Genomic DNA, 15,648 nt, shown 5'->3' with positions numbered 1-15,648 from the left:
TGCAGAACATACTGTAGTGTGTAAAGTGAGGCAACAAATCACAGCAATCTAATGTAATTTAAAATTATGTTGTAAAGCTGTAACTTGTTTTTCCCAGATAGGCCAGGTTTACCCATTGCAGGTTCAGGTAACAAAAAAAATCGGACTGTTTTTAAGCTCTGTAAAGTTGATATAAGGGCTCATCTAAATAGGGTTAAAGAGCATTCCTTGATCATAAAGCACGAAGTTCATTGTGTATCCAGACATTGTCAAACACATTATAAGCAAATCTGAAAATAAAAAACATCATGAAATAAGAACAGCTGCATATGTAATGTCACACATAAATTCCCTGCGTTTATTTATAGCTGATGAGCAATTTTAAGAATTGCATGTGTGTATACGCGCATGCGTAAGATTGACAAAGAGAGAGAAAAAGCAAAAGAAAGAGAAAGGCTCACAGTGAGAAAGTTTATTTATTGCCATTCTGTAGCATATTTATTGCTATTCTACAGTACATATATGCCCCCTGAATAATGACAATTAAATAACATGATAATTAAATAACATTCAGGTCTCTGGAATTGATAATATGCAAATTAACAGATAAATCCTTCAGTTCTCCAAGTAATTCATCACAGATCTTAAAATTGTTGCGTGAAGCGAACATGCAAAGTCTATTTCTGTCCATTGACTTAAACATGCTACACCAAATCTGTCAATTTATTTACTCTGTAATTATAATGTATATAAAACCTTAGCACCACCATAGTGCTTAACCAAGATATTATTTTAAGTGCAAAATAACCCTTTTACCTTCCTGCTAAGCATTAGCTTGAGAGATACCATTGGTGCCTTGGAATGTCTGGTGACACATCGGTGGCAGATAAGGCATCATTTGCACAGACTTGTCGTGTCCACATTTAAGAATCTGATGTGCATCCTCGTCTCAATTTCTATTCCTTTCAGAATCTGATTTTAAAACAAATGCATTATTAAGTTTAAATTAATTCATAATGTCATTAAATGATAAAACCCTTTTCAAAAATTACATAGACTAGATATATTTAATTATAATGATATTATACATTTTAATTATGATATTATAATTATACACTACCAGGTCAAAAAGGGTCAAATTCTAGGGCCTATATCAAGCAAAGAAAACATTTAAATTGCTAGACCTGGGTTAAAATCCACCCAGTATGTTAATAAACCTACAAGCATAATGCTGAACTGTCAACTTTTGATTAAAATAAAATGATAAAATAAATACATTTTTTTCTTTCCTAATGGTACAAGCCTATTCGGGACTCAAACTGTGGTTCTAGGATCATGAACAAATACTTTCACACATGCACCATATTGCATGCTCTAATCAAAGATAAAGACATTGCAACAGACTATTTTATACAGTATACAGTATATTATTATGTGTGACTTTTTAGCCAGACAGTGTAATTGTACTGATAAACTCAGTACGTGACATTGGTCAAAAATATAGACAAACCTTCACAAAATGCTCAAATGTGATCCCCTCATAAATTTCATCCGGACCCTGGAAAAGAAAAAAAAAATAACCCTTTACACAGTACTCATAACATTAAATAGCAAGAAAAATTGTGGAAATAAATTTTGAGCAACATAAGACAGAAAATAAGATGATATTCTAGTCATGAGTAATTCTTGCAGCAAACTACAAATTTGCAGTTTGTAAAATATTCTGTGTAGGCTCACAAACTCTTGTTTGGCTAATGTCACTGTGAGTGATAGCAGAGAGGGGGTAAGCCACCCCCCAATAAACTGAACACTATGCAAGATGATATCATATAAGATAAAATCTTTAATGGTTGGTAATGGACCACTCTCTGTTAATCTGTTTCATAGGTGACTTGTGTTCCATTCAGTTGTGCATTTAGTATGTACTCTTTCAATAAATGCCAATAAATTAATACACTGCCAAGCCAAAAAGTCAAAACATTTATTTCCATCCAGACTTGCACAAATGTTTCTTCAAGTTCTTGCATTGATGATGGGAGAGTGACAGTGCTGTATAAAGTCTTCTCCAGGACATCCCAAAAATTCTCAATTCTCAATTAAGCCTGATGAATCCTGGCACTGCCATCTTGGGATATGCCCGTGCCATCAGGGAAGAAAAATCTATTGATGGAAAAACCTGGTCATTCAGTATAATTAGGTACTGTAGGCAGCTGACTGGGCACTTACTGTACAGTAACATGGCTAACCTAGATTTGACCAACTAAAGTAACACCAGATCTTAACACTGCCCTCACATGTTTGTATGGTAGGTTTTAGGCAAGATGGGTGCATCACCTCATCCACCTCTTCTCTTATTGTGATGTGCCCAACACTCTGGAACAGAGTAAATCTGGTCTCATTAGTCCCCATGACCTTCGTCCAATGCTCTACCACAGTCCATTCTTTGTGCCCCCTTCCAAATTGAAGGCTTTTTTCAGAATAGCCTCACTGAAAATTGGCTTTCTTAAGACAGTTAAGTGCAAGCCCCCTAACTCTTCACGTTATCCATGTGGAAATGCTCTTACTTTCACTATTAAACATAACTTTGGGTACAACCTCTTTTTGATGATCTCTGATCATGATCATTAAAAAAAAAAAAATTCCATCCAAATTGAAAGTAATGCATTACGAATATCTTTCCAGGTTCTCAACCCAATGTTACTAGTTTCAGCACTTTCTTAGTTGGTTCTTCGCTTGATTTAGCCCAGTAATTTGACCCTTATGAAACAGGGTAATATACAGTATTTGTCACAACCACTGGATATGTCTTCTGACATGTTTGTTTAAGAAAGTTTGAGAAGTTACTCAGTTATGGTTAAATAACTGCAGCAGTTCTGGTTAAATAACATAGGCCAGGTGAAACATACTGTACTTATCACTGCAGTAACTATCCAGTGGAATTATTCTGTGAGAGGCTCTTACCTATTTGCTTAGTGGCATGCTGTGACTTTATTTTGGCCGGGCAGTGTATATTTTTAGTGGATTTGTTAGTCTTTTTGGTATGTTAAAATCAGTTGTTAGTCTGGTCCAAAAATGAGTTTAACACCATATTGTAGACAATAAAGAGCCTACCATGGGACCCACTGAAATGCTAGCAACCTCCAGCATAGCAGCATCTGCAATGCCCTTGGCTGTCTCCCTTCCGAGCGATCCACTCCTAGAGAGCAGCTCTTCCACCACCTGCAACAAGTTAGTATCTTGTTAGTTATTGCACACCACACATGCTATTTTCATAAAATCCTGATTAGGACTGAACCAACGTGTTGACGTAATCAATTATGTAGAATATGTGAATCTACCAACTTGTGTGGATTGCATCAATACATTGCTGTGTTTTACCTTAGTCCAAAGAATTAGAAGTGCATGATTATAAAGGCCTTAAGACAAACCCAATTATCAGACGTGTGGGAATTCTTTGGACAAAGATCTAATAAATGCTGTATCAAAGAGAAATGGTTTACCGTACCAGCCCGGCAAATGCTATATACTGTATATATAAAATAGTGGGTTCAGTCCGAGTACTGGTTGATGTCAGTTCCTGGAAATCACTGCAACCTTATTTTGCATATTGTACGCAGTTTTTTAATGTGCTTTTAGACATTTAACGTAAACAACATAGATTTTTATTACCATTATGCTGTAAGTCATTGAACAGTATGTAGCCTTTTGCAGAAAAATAAACAAAACATTTACATAAACAATAAAATTTTTCTGTGGTAATTAATAGCTGAATAGTAAAACATCATTCCTAATTAAAATACAGGATAACTTTTGTAATAAATAGTATAAATAGTAATATGTAAAATTACTTTGAAAGTAATTAACCATGCAAAGTTTTTAAGTTAAAATATGTGATAAACGCCTATATACAGCTGACATTATTCATAGATTTAATGTAAAATGTCACAAATTTTATGTTGCATGTATTTTTATGCCCCAGGGAGGTTTTTGTTGTTATTTTTTTGAAAAATATTTTTTTAATCTACTGTACTGTATATAAATTCTGCCACTGTATAACACATAGCCACTGGACTCGCTTATAAATTCTTGCCACTTTTTTTTCTATCTGGGGACATTTTTACTTTATATAAGAAGTAAAAAAGATTAATAATTGCTATTCATAATATTAATAATAAAATGATTAATCAATCAAACAGGGACATACTGTAACTGCTTAATTAATTGTAAAAAATAATCTTTAGACTAACCAACTAAACACTACATTTAGACTTAAACACAGTCTCATGTGTTTAAGTCTAGGCTAAAAACCTATTTATTTATCCAAGCATTTTTGCATATAGATTCGTCTTAGGTAAAGGAGTAGATCTGGGGGACTCATGGACATAGAGTATTATGTTGAACTGGTATGTTCAGATGCTGTCTTCCCCACACTCATTGATTACTTAGGTTTGTTGACGGTGGAGTGACATGTCTGTGTTTCCTTCTGGCTCTGTCATGGGCGCAAGACAGAGTGAGGTGAATCCAAGTGCGGATAATGACTGCAACGTGATGCAGGGGCGTGGTCGGGAAGCGTAAGCGAGGGTCGAATGCTTGAATGACTAAAAGTCAGTCCGCGAAGCGTCAAAACCAAAACGCGGTATTAATGGGTTTGAATGGGCTGGAAGCGAGACGGCGTAGTTGGGACACGTGGAAGTTCGGGATGATTCGCCGCATGGTTAAGGGGAGCAAGAGCTTGACAGCTCAGGGGTTGATAATCTTGGTAATCGTGAAAGGGCCTACACTGCAGAGGGGAAAGTTTACGGGAGATAGTTTTGAGAGGAAGATCCCTGGTGGAGAGCATAACCCTTTGTCCTATTCTATATTTAGGGGCCTGGGAGCGTCTACGGTCCACTTGTTCTTTGTAGGACCTGCTGAGTCGTAGCAGGGTCTTTCTGGTTTGGACCCAGGACCTTCTACAATGGCGGACGAAAGCTTGGGCAGACGGGACGCTGACCTCCCGCTCCTGAGATGGGAATAAGGGTGGTTGGTATCCCATGCTGGAAGGTGGACAGACCGGGGGATGATGAAATCTGGGAGTTGTGGGCGTACTCAACTCAAGGTAGGAACTAACTCCAAGAGGTAACATCCCGAGTGGCCATACACCTCAGGGTATATATTCAAGGGACTAATTCTTTCTCTCAGTCTGGCCATTTGATTGAGGGTGGAAACCAGAGGACAGGCAGGGAGTGGCCCCAATCAGCTTACAAAATGTCTTCCAAAGCTGAAAGGTTAACTGTGGGCCCCGGTCTGAGACAATGTCCATAGGCTGGTCGTAGAGCTTGAAAACGTGGTTAATCATGAGTTCGGCGGTTTCCTTGGCAGACGGGAGTCTTGGTAGGGTGATAAAGTGTGCAGCTTTAGAGAACTGGTCCACCACGGTCATGATGCAGGTGTGGCCCGCGGAGGGGGGTAGCCCAGTGACGAAGTCTAGGGCAATGTTGGACCAGGGGCAATGAGGAATGGGAAGAGGTCTAAAGAGGCCAGCTCGGGCCGTGTTGACATGTTTGGACCTTATGCAGCCGTCGCATGCCAAAACAAAGCTAGAGACGTTCTCCTTGAGGGTGGACCACCAAAACCGCTGCTGGGCTAGCGCCAGGGTTCTGCCGGAGCCAGGGTGGCACGAAAGGTTCAAGCTGTGGGCCCAGTCCAGTACCTGAGAACGCAGAGCGAGGGGAACGAAGACGCGGTTAGGAGGCACGTTGGACTTGGCTCATAAAAAAGAGCCTGCTTGACTCTAGTTTCGATGTCGAGCTCGGCCACAGCGGGAGGGGCTAGGGTCCTGTGTAATCATAGACCTAGGACCAAGATGGCGCTGGTGAGGTCGACTGCTCCGACCACCTTTTCTTTGAATTTGAATCATAAATTGTCTTGAAAGAGTGTCCAGCTTGGTGTTTTTTGACCCTGGTCGGTAGAAGAGGGCAAATTTGAACCTTGCAAAGAAGAGGGACCACCGGGCCTGGCGAGAGTTGAGCCTCTTGGCGATCCGTAGATACTCAAATATATACTAGAGATAGATCCTCAAATATATCCGTAGATACTCAAATATATATAATAGTTACTGTGGTCGGTCCACACTAGGAATGGGACCTCCATTCTCTCTAGCCAGATTCTCCGTTCCTCCAGGGCTAACTTGATGGCTAATAGTTCACAGTCTCCAATGCCATAATTACTTTCAGCAGGAGTTAGGCGGTGGAAGAAGAAGGAGCAGGGGTGCAGTTTATTATCCAGGTAGGATCTTTGTGAGAGGACGCCTCCTCGCTGAAGGCCTTCTCAGAATCCAGATTCCAGCAGAAATGGGTCTTGGTAGAGCTGAGGGCTGTTAGAGCCTCTGATAAACCGATGATAGAAGTTAGCGAAGCCTAAGAATCTCCGAAGTTCTTGCCATGAGGTAGGAGTAGGCCACCTAGTGACGTCTTGGAGCTTGGAAGGTTCCATCTCGATGTCTTTAGAGCTGATAATGAACCCGAGGAACATGGTAGACGTGGTGTGGAACTCACATTTCTCAGCCTTGACAAATAGGTTGTTCTCCAGCAGCCTCTGCAGCACCTGACAAACATGGTGTTGGTGTTTTTCTGGGTTCTGAGAGAAAATCAGGATGTCATCAATATAAGAATACTGTACGAATACTGAAAAATTGAGGAAATCCCTGAGAACGTCATTAAATAGGGCCTAAAAAACTCATTAGTAAGTCCAAAGGGAACCACCAGGTATTCATAATGTCCTGTTGGGGAATTGAAGGCTTCCATTCGCCCCCCTCCCTCAATGGCGTAATCGTAGGCCAAACGTGAGCCTTGGCGAAGTTTCAGCAGTCTTCGGCCCGCCTCCCTGCCATGGCATGAGCGGTCGAACACCCTCTTCATTTCTTTGGCAAAACTCTCGTAGCTGGAACAGCAGGGGTCGTGGGCATCCCAAAGCGCTGTGCTCCATTCCCGGGCACGTCCTGACAGGAGCGTGGTGACGTAGGCCACCTTGGATCGTTCAGTGAAAATGGTGGAGGTTTGTAGCTCGAAAATCAGTGAGCACTGGGATAGAAAGGAGCGCCAGGTGCCCAGATCTCCTTCGCAGGTAGGCGTGAGGCGTGGCTCAAAACGCGAAGCGAGAGCCGTAGTCAAAAGGAAAGCACAAGATTAAAACCGGAAAATACACAGGAGCGAGGCAAACAAAAACTAAAAAACGAGAGACAGGAGCCGTAAATCAAGGGGAGAAGCGTGGGTTGAAACCGGAAGATCAGATAGCGAGGCAAACAAAAGGTGAAAACCAGGAACGAAAAAGAAAAACAAAGCGAGGTCATAACGTGAAGACAATGAAAGAAAACGCGAGAGAATCAAGGTAAAATTACACACAATAATCCAACGATTTAAGCAGCGCGTGCTTAAATCACTGGAATAATCAGTGAAGGAGATGAGAAACAGGTGCGTAGACTGGGCGGAAATGGGGGGCATGGGAAAGGATACATGACGGGCTGGGGAAACACGTGAGAACGTGGGGAAAGTAATAGCATGGGAAAGACCTGACACCTGACATTCTCTCTCTTTTAGTAACAGTACCTGCTTGAACTTTATATATAGACATTTATCTTGTATTGATGCTGTAAAGTCTTCTCCAAAAAGATTCTCTATGGCTATGTTTACACTGCAGGTCTTGATGCCCAATTCTGATTTGTTGCCTATATCTGATTTTTTTGACCGTCTGTTTACATGTTCTTTCAACTACAGTATAACTCATATCCGATAACGACATGTGTTTACACTCGCCATACCATCTGAAACATTGCGCATACTTAAAGGGAGGTTCTTGCGCTACACACTAGCCAAAACAGACGAAGGTGAAGTATGCTTAACGCTCTGTGATATATGCAAAGTTCGCGAAACATCACCATGGTTTTAAAACGGAGGAGGAGAAAAAAACGGCATAATTGCAGCCTGCACATATGCTTCATTCACCAAATACTGATTTCTTAATGTTATTTAGCCCAAATAATTATTGACAATTGAGCCTGATACATCCTGGCTTTGCCATCTTTGATTATTCCTGTGCTATCAGGAAAGGAAAAAATCTATTGATGGAAAAACCTGGTCATTCCTGATCAAGTTTTGGGCACTTAACATTGCTAACCTAATCTGATCAACTTAAGCAACCCCAGATCTTAACACTGTCCCCACATCCTTGTATGGTGCATCACCTCATCCACCTTTCTACTTATCATGATGTGCCCAACCCCAAATGTGCATTTCTTCCTTGAAGATGATGAGTTACCACTATCCAGGTTTGAGGTTCTCATCCCAATGGTTCTAGTTTCAGCAACTTCCTTAGTTGATTCTTTGCTTAATTTAGGCCAGTAATTTTGTTGCTTTACTTCCCAGGGTGCCCTCATGTCTGTGTTTGTCTTTCTTTCTGGCTTTCCCTTTTAGTTATGCTGTCATAGTTAGTCCTGCTGGAGTCCCTGCTTGAACTTTGCACTAAATATACATTTACTTTATACATTTTTTGACAGTGACCATACCTACGTTCTCTCTCTCCCTCTCCCTGTCTTTCTCTATCGAGCTACATATGCCATTTTTGAGCTGCCAGTGAATCACACCCCCTCTACCCTCTGGACCAGTCTGACTCATCCTGCTGCCTCACTTCTGGTTGGAGATCTTGTCACATGGAGGTCCCATGTGGACTGCTTAGGAAGCATGTGGTGACTGGGGAAGGTTCGACTTTACCATAAAGACTTGTAACTGTAGTCACTCTTCAGGACTGGAATTTCCCACAGTTTTGTACCTGTGCCTCCAATAACAAACTGGACTCCATATTAACTTAAAGCCATCATCTGTTATATTGAACTTCCAGCTGCCTAACACACAACTGCAAAACATTTCCTGCTATCTGTTTTCACCCAAATGAAGATGGGTTCCCTGTTGAGTCTAGTTCCTCTCAAGGTTTTAATCTGATCGTTTTGATTAATACACACTTTCTCATATTTCATACAAATTTCCATAAATTTCTTTTGATTCTGTAAAGCTGTTTTGTGACAATGACTATCGTTAAAAGCGCTATACAAGTAAATTAAATTGAATAAATAAATTAATTTTCTCTCTAAGAATAGTAAAAAAAAAATTATTTAGGAACAACCTAATTAACCCATCATTTAATAAATTAGCTTACCCTTAAAGTTCAGCCTTTATTTTTAATGCTACTTTTTTGAACCTTTGTGTATTGCATGAAGTGTGGCACATGTCTGGTCCTAGATTATTTACAGTACAGTACATTAAAACATTACTTACATGTTTGTATTCCTCCAGTGTTATGGTTCCATCACTGTCAGTATCATGCATGTTAAACAGGACTGTCAGGAGAAAAGAGGGTGCATAAATTATTAATGTTGTTTGGAGCACCAGAGTCAAATGTCTAATGTATACTGTGTCAAGTAGCAATTTTTTTAAAGAACACCAGGGTATTTAAGCTTCATTTTTTTCCTATGTGCCTCTATCTACTACATTTGCGCCATTGTCACAAACCATAGTCTGCAATGACCGTTGGCTTAATGTCAGCTGTCATTACTATAAGGGGGAAATTATTTCCACTGAGAACCCCACCCTTCTTGCAACCTACACACCTTTCAACTCATACAGAAGAGGCAAGATTCAAACACCTAAACTTGGAGGTGCTCGGCAACAGTGCTAACCACAAAGCCACCTTGCCACCATTTTCTACAAACAAAAACATATTTCACAATAATTATTACCTAGACTTTTTTTGCATCAAAATATGCTACTACTGAAATTATTTATCAAGCAGATTGGGGAACGAAAAATACATACTGACCTTCATGTTTGGGCACGAGAAAGGGTACACCCTGGGTAGGGTGCCATGCCACACTCACTCACACACTACGGGAAATTAAGGAATTCCAGTTAACCTAATCTGCATGTCTTTTAACTGTGGGAGGAAACCAGAGTGCCCTGAGGAAACCCACCAAGCATGGGGAGAACATGCAAACTCAATGCACATTCCAGCCCTGGAGGTTAAACGTGAGAGTGCTAACCACAAAGCCACCGTGCTTTCATTGCTTGATCTATTAAATTCTTACAGCGCGGCTCCGAGTGGCGCAGTGGTAAAGCGCTCGCCCTATCATCCGGGGAGCGCTGGTTCGAACCCCGGGTGATGCTGTTTTCCTCTCACAGCCGGAGGCACAGAGAGAGCTGATTGGCCGAGCTCTCTTAGGGGGGAGGGATAAGAGGTACTTGCGCTCCCACATTAGTCACGGCGCTACAGCCAATCAGGGGCGTCTGTGAGCTCGCGCACACGGAAGGAGCGGCTAGCGCTTTCCTCCGAGTGTGTTACTCCGCCCCTAACGGTGCGTGAGCGAGCAGTTCGAAAAGATGCGGTCGGCTCGCGTCACGTGGTTCGGAGGAAACACGGGATAGCTTTCGTCCTCCCGACTGAGTGGTTGTAGTAGCCTTGATGTGAGTGGGAGCCCCCTAGTGACGGGGAGTAATTGGCCACGACTAGATTGGGTTGAAAATCGGGGAAAAAAGAAAAAAAAATAAAATCAAAAAAAAGAAAATTCTTACAGCGCAGTTTTGTCCTTCGTATCTCTTCTCGCTGCTCCTCTGTCATGTGCACTGATGGAGCTCTAAAGTAAGACATGACAATGAGGAACTCCTCAAAGCCAATTTCTTGGACTGAGCCTTCACCTCCTCTCTGGAAATTTCTGTTGGGATAATACATATGAGTATGAATGGACAATGGTTTAAAAAATGTTTGACATGAAGTGACTTATGCTATATAACCAGTGATTTTGGCAGAAGTTACATGTAGATGTTTTGAAACTCACAATTAAAACAAATATCAACCATTCAGGGACTTGTGCAATGCTTTGAAACACATTAACATAACTGACAGGCAACACATCTGAAGCAGAGACATCTTCACATGCTGATTGCTTGGTTGTTGGTGGTATTGAGCATTTGTTTTCCCCCCGCCTTTTATTTAAAAGAGTCTAGGTCACCATAGTGGTGTACTGTAGTTTCACTTCTGAGCATTTAGTTTAATATGTTGCCTTAATGTTTAAACTTAAAATTGAATCACTGTGCCTGTAAGTTCACTATTCTCACAACAAGCTGCACCAACATTTACAAAACGGGTTATGGAGGCCTCAAAATGGTGCAACAGAAGTGTTAAGTAAATTTAACTGGTCTTGAAACAAGAATTAATTATAGTCATGGACACAATTTATAAATGAATAACTTAAAAATATTTAAACATCACTGACCTTCTGTCAAAGAAAGCTGCTACAATCTGCGATCGAATAGGGTTGCTTGCTAGGTCTGGAAGTGTGTTGAGATCGTCTTTCCTTTAAATAGAAAGCATTTAATTATGAAAAGGGCTAATTCAGGTGTGGCTTAATAAATTATATACCATCATAATGAATAATATCTTCAAGATATATACCATACAACATATAATTATGTTATGATATTTGTAGTATAATTGTATCCAAGAGAATGGGCTTCTATACCCTACGTAGGACTCAGCTACTGTGAGAATGATAATCAGAATCAGAATGAGTTTTATTGACCAAGTATGTTACACACATGAAATTTCTCATGTTAGATATGTATAAAATAGAAAAAAGAAATTGGAAAGATTTGTCATTGAGCAAAGTTTGGATATTGTCTGGTTTAACCTACCGTAGCACATCATCATTGTGGCTTAACTGCTTAAAACGATTGTGAAGAATTTTTATCTGCTCCAGTGTAACTGAAAGAAGAATAAAAGCAAAATGTTAATATTTAGACATCAATTGGGCTATATTCAGAGGCATTTTCACACAACAAAATCTAAAAGTAGATATGTTCTTCAAGCTATATTCAAGATCAACTATTAGTAAATTGAATATTCTATTTTTAATGTGTATAACAAATTCCCATCTGCTACTGTCTGCAGATTCTTAATAATTGAAGAATAATTATTGGACACAAGAGCTTTTAACTTGAGTACTACAATCCTAAGCAACCGTACTTCCTATATGGAAATGTGACATATGGACATATATGAATTTCCAATATTTCTAATACATTAAATATATATTAATATTAAATATGGATCATAAATGGCAATTAAATTTTTTTTTATTTTTTTTATTTTATTTGTACTTTGTATACATTCCTACATGCATATATGTACCACATATGAAAAAAACTCTTTTTGACTATGTAGGATTACCAGTCAAACGCTAAAATACTATTTTTTTATGTTTTTTCTTGATTTTTATAGTTTTCAAACTTGTATGTTAATACTGAAGACATTGAATTATGATAGGAAAAATGTGATACTGTGTAGTTAACAAAAACGTTTTTAAATAACCCAGAATATGTTTTACAATTTTAATTATTTAAAGTAGCCACCTTTAGCTTTGATGACAGCCTAGCACACTTGCCATTCTCTCGATCAGTCTCACAGGGTAGTCACCTGGAATGGTTTCCAACAATCTTGAAGGAGTTCCCAAAGGTATTGAGTACTTGTTTGCTGCTTCTCCTTTACTCTCCGGTCCAACTCATCCCAAATCATCTCAATTGGATTTTGACCAGGTAATTGTGGGGGCCAGATCACTCCTGTTCTTGGACAAATAGCTAAAGGTAACCAAACCTGAAGGTGTGTTTGGGGTCATCAAAATAAATGTGCCACTTAATGATAACCTGTTAGATGGCATGTTGCTGAAGAATGCTGTGGTAACCACAAAACACTCCATTAGTTTTTCACTGATCTAATGTCCATTCCTTGTTTTTCTTGGCCCAAGCATGTCTCTTCGGGGGTTTCCTAGGCTGGTCATTCTAATAAACATATTATCTGCAGCAGTGGTAGCTCTTGGTCTATTATAGCAATGTGATGGTTTTGGTGACTGCACTTGGAGATGCACTTAAATTTCTTGAGATTTTTTGGAATGACTGACATTCATTTCTTTAAATAATGATGGATTACCTACCCTCTTTACTTAACAGAATTTTTCTTGCCATAATATGAACAGGGGTATTGACTCCGTACCCACAATTCCTCCGCACAAGACATCTGATGGTCTAAAGAAGATTAAGAAAGCAAAAAATGTCACATATTAATTCTTGACAAGACACACTCAAGGCCATTCCAGGTTGGGATGTGAATGGGGGAATGCCATGAGTGTGCCATGCTGTGATCAAAGCTAAATTTAGCTACTTTGGACAATCTAAAATATAAAAACATGGGTTGTTTTCTACATAATTCTGTTCATGCTCATTCATAGTTTGGATGTCTTCAGTATTACTGTACAATGTTGAAAATAATAACAGAGAAGGTGTGGCCAATTTTTTGTCTGATAGTGTATATATATATATATATATATATATAGTTCTTTATGGCCTAACTATTGTGTCTTTCCAGTCACACAAGAGGTCAACTTGTCCAAAAGGAAAAAGGTCCCCTTTATGCCTCAGGTCAGCTAAAAAAAGCAGTTGCATTAAAATAACTGTAGGACAAATGCTACACTAAAATAGACTACTGCATATTCCATAGTGTCTTACTTATTATGAGAAGAAATCGACAATGTAAATTCAGTTCACCCTGCCTTAAAAACAAACTCTACTTTTGCAGACTGTCAAGCTGGCTGAGCACCGATTTGTTTATTTGTTCACCATTTTGACCCCAGGGAGGATCCGTGGTACATCACTACATCTGAATCATAACATCAGGTCGCAGTGGGATCGTGTACCTACAAATGGCCAGCAATTTCAGACTTTTCTGCTGGTAAGGGAAAATGTGGATCAACCCGGTACAACAGATATAAAACAATTGTTCGCTGGCAACAAGATAACTGTAGGTTGAGAGCTGAATAAGAATAAGGATGATCTAAACCTATACAGAAAGTTTTGTAAAACTGCACTGTGAAAATTTCTGTTGAACATGTTTACAGTTGCTAGTCATATTTCCTGCTATTATTTATATGTGTAGGCTTCTATTTATCTTTTACTTTTCACATGGGTTAGTTTTTATTTAATGTTGGTTGGATTGTAACATAGTAATAATTGTTACTGTGTTCATTCCATCTGTAACAATAATAACAGTTACAATGTTCATTCTATTTGCAACAATAGTAACAATTGTTGCAATGTTTATTCCATTTGAAAAGTATTGTTTTATTGAACAAATATTGTTTGACATAATGCAATAATTCGAAGTTATTTTGGTTGTTTTTGTGGTGTGAGCATTTCCCTTCAGTTTCATACGTCATGCAACCCGGCTGCCTTTAATACACCTGACACTACAGTATGTTGTTAAAGCTTTATAAAGAGCGTAGGCTCTGCTGTGCTGCGCTTCACCGAGACACAACCAAAATAAGACAGCAGTCATACAACTGCATCGCGGAAACCCGCTTCATCTGTATTTGTAAAGCCTGCCTTACTTACAGCCTGTCTTCTCAGACAAAATCCGGTAATGATGATCTTCCGGTATTGGATGAAAAGCCCCCATAACGGCACGAAAGTTCTCTCGCGGATCTGTGTTTTTTCCTGTCACTAGTAATTTATACAGAACATCCGCTGGTTTCAGTTTCCAACGAAGCTAATGCAAATTTAAACCGAGCGAGTTCGTCATTTCCCCGCGGTCCTAGTGCATCAAGCGCATCCGCTTCGCTGTGATATACTACAGTGGTGCAGATATCGGGGACGCTTTTTTCTGACGTAATTAAAAAAAAAAAATTTTTAAAGCAAGGCCTAGTACAAACCTATATTAGACATGCACTAGATATCCACCAAAAATGCAAACTTGAAACACCCTGGCACACCAAAGCAAGTGTACGTTATCACACATTACAAATGACCAATTCTCTAACCAGGAAGTAATATCCTATTAAAATGAATGACTTTAAATGATCATTGGTGGCAGGGTGGCGTAGTGGTTAGCACTGTGGCCTTGCACCTCCACGGTCAAGGGTTTGATTTCTGCCCCTACTTCTCCCTGTGGTTGGTGGGTTTTCTCTGTGTACTCTAATTTCCTCCCACAGTCCAAAGACATACAAATTGAGTAAACTGGAATTCCCAAATTGCCTGCAGTGTGTGTATGTGTGTGTGTCCTGCAATGGATTGGCACCCTACCCAGGGTGTACCCCGCCTCGTGCCCTAAGTCTCCTTGGACAGGCTCTAGGTCCCTGTGACCCTGTACACAGAATAAAGCACTACAGAAGATGAATAAATTAATAAATTGTCATTCTGTGTCTCTTTCTTAAAGTTACCAACCATTCTGTAAAATACAGAATCATTCTGTAATTGGAAATTTAAACACCTGTTCCTTATTTACCCCCGATATGGAATGCTGCTTTTTCCATATTTTTGAGAATCAAAGTGTAATCTGTAGGAGAGAAATATTACATCTTAGTCTATTGAGACACAAACAGTCTGTGGACAGAAGGTAACCCCTCCTCTCCTTCAGCCTGTCTGTCAAGGTCTGAAATTTTTTAACATAGTCTGGAGTGTGTAATGTCCTGATGCTCATTGATTGAATGAACGAATGTATAAATGTTAAAGACATTAGGATCACAGTTTAGGAAATTGAAAGAAAAGGAGAAACAGAAAAATAAAAGTATGCGGTTGTTACTGTATATTTTTATAATAT

At 39.5% G+C, this 15,648-nt stretch overlaps 1 protein-coding gene across 1 annotated transcript; it reads right to left on the bottom strand.

Moving 5' to 3' along the window:
* Positions 1–436: 436 nt before the first annotated feature.
* Positions 437–14,651, bottom strand: tescb (tescalcin b). Its single transcript, XM_053486047.1, has 8 exons — positions 14,445–14,651; positions 11,697–11,766; positions 11,279–11,359; positions 10,578–10,717; positions 9,288–9,349; positions 3,091–3,198; positions 1,490–1,537; positions 437–951 (listed from the first exon to the last, which is right to left on the bottom strand). Exons 1-8 carry the CDS (start codon positions 14,506–14,508, stop codon positions 874–876), a joined length of 651 nt encoding a protein of 216 aa, XP_053342022.1. The 5' UTR covers positions 14,509–14,651; the 3' UTR covers positions 437–873.
* Between the last annotated feature and the right edge of the window lie 997 nt (positions 14,652–15,648).

Source organism: Clarias gariepinus, chromosome 24, assembly GCF_024256425.1.
Source record: "Clarias gariepinus isolate MV-2021 ecotype Netherlands chromosome 24, CGAR_prim_01v2, whole genome shotgun sequence".
Taxonomy (NCBI): Eukaryota; Metazoa; Chordata; class Actinopteri; order Siluriformes; family Clariidae; genus Clarias; species Clarias gariepinus.
This window is presented reverse-complemented; position numbering and strand designations above follow the sequence as displayed.

Coding starts and splice junctions, on each gene's coding strand:
- tescb (XM_053486047.1), bottom strand. CDS start 14,508: ATGGGGGCTTTTCATCCAATACCGGAAGATCATCATTACCGGATTTTG. Junction 10,718..11,278: donor GCAGCTTTCTTTGACAGAAG/GTCAGTGATGTT, acceptor TTATCCCAACAG/AAATTTCCAGAGAGGAGGTG. Junction 1,538..3,090: donor GCATTTCAGTGGGTCCCATG/GTAGGCTCTTTA, acceptor TTTCTTTTCCAG/GGTCCGGATGAAATTTATGA.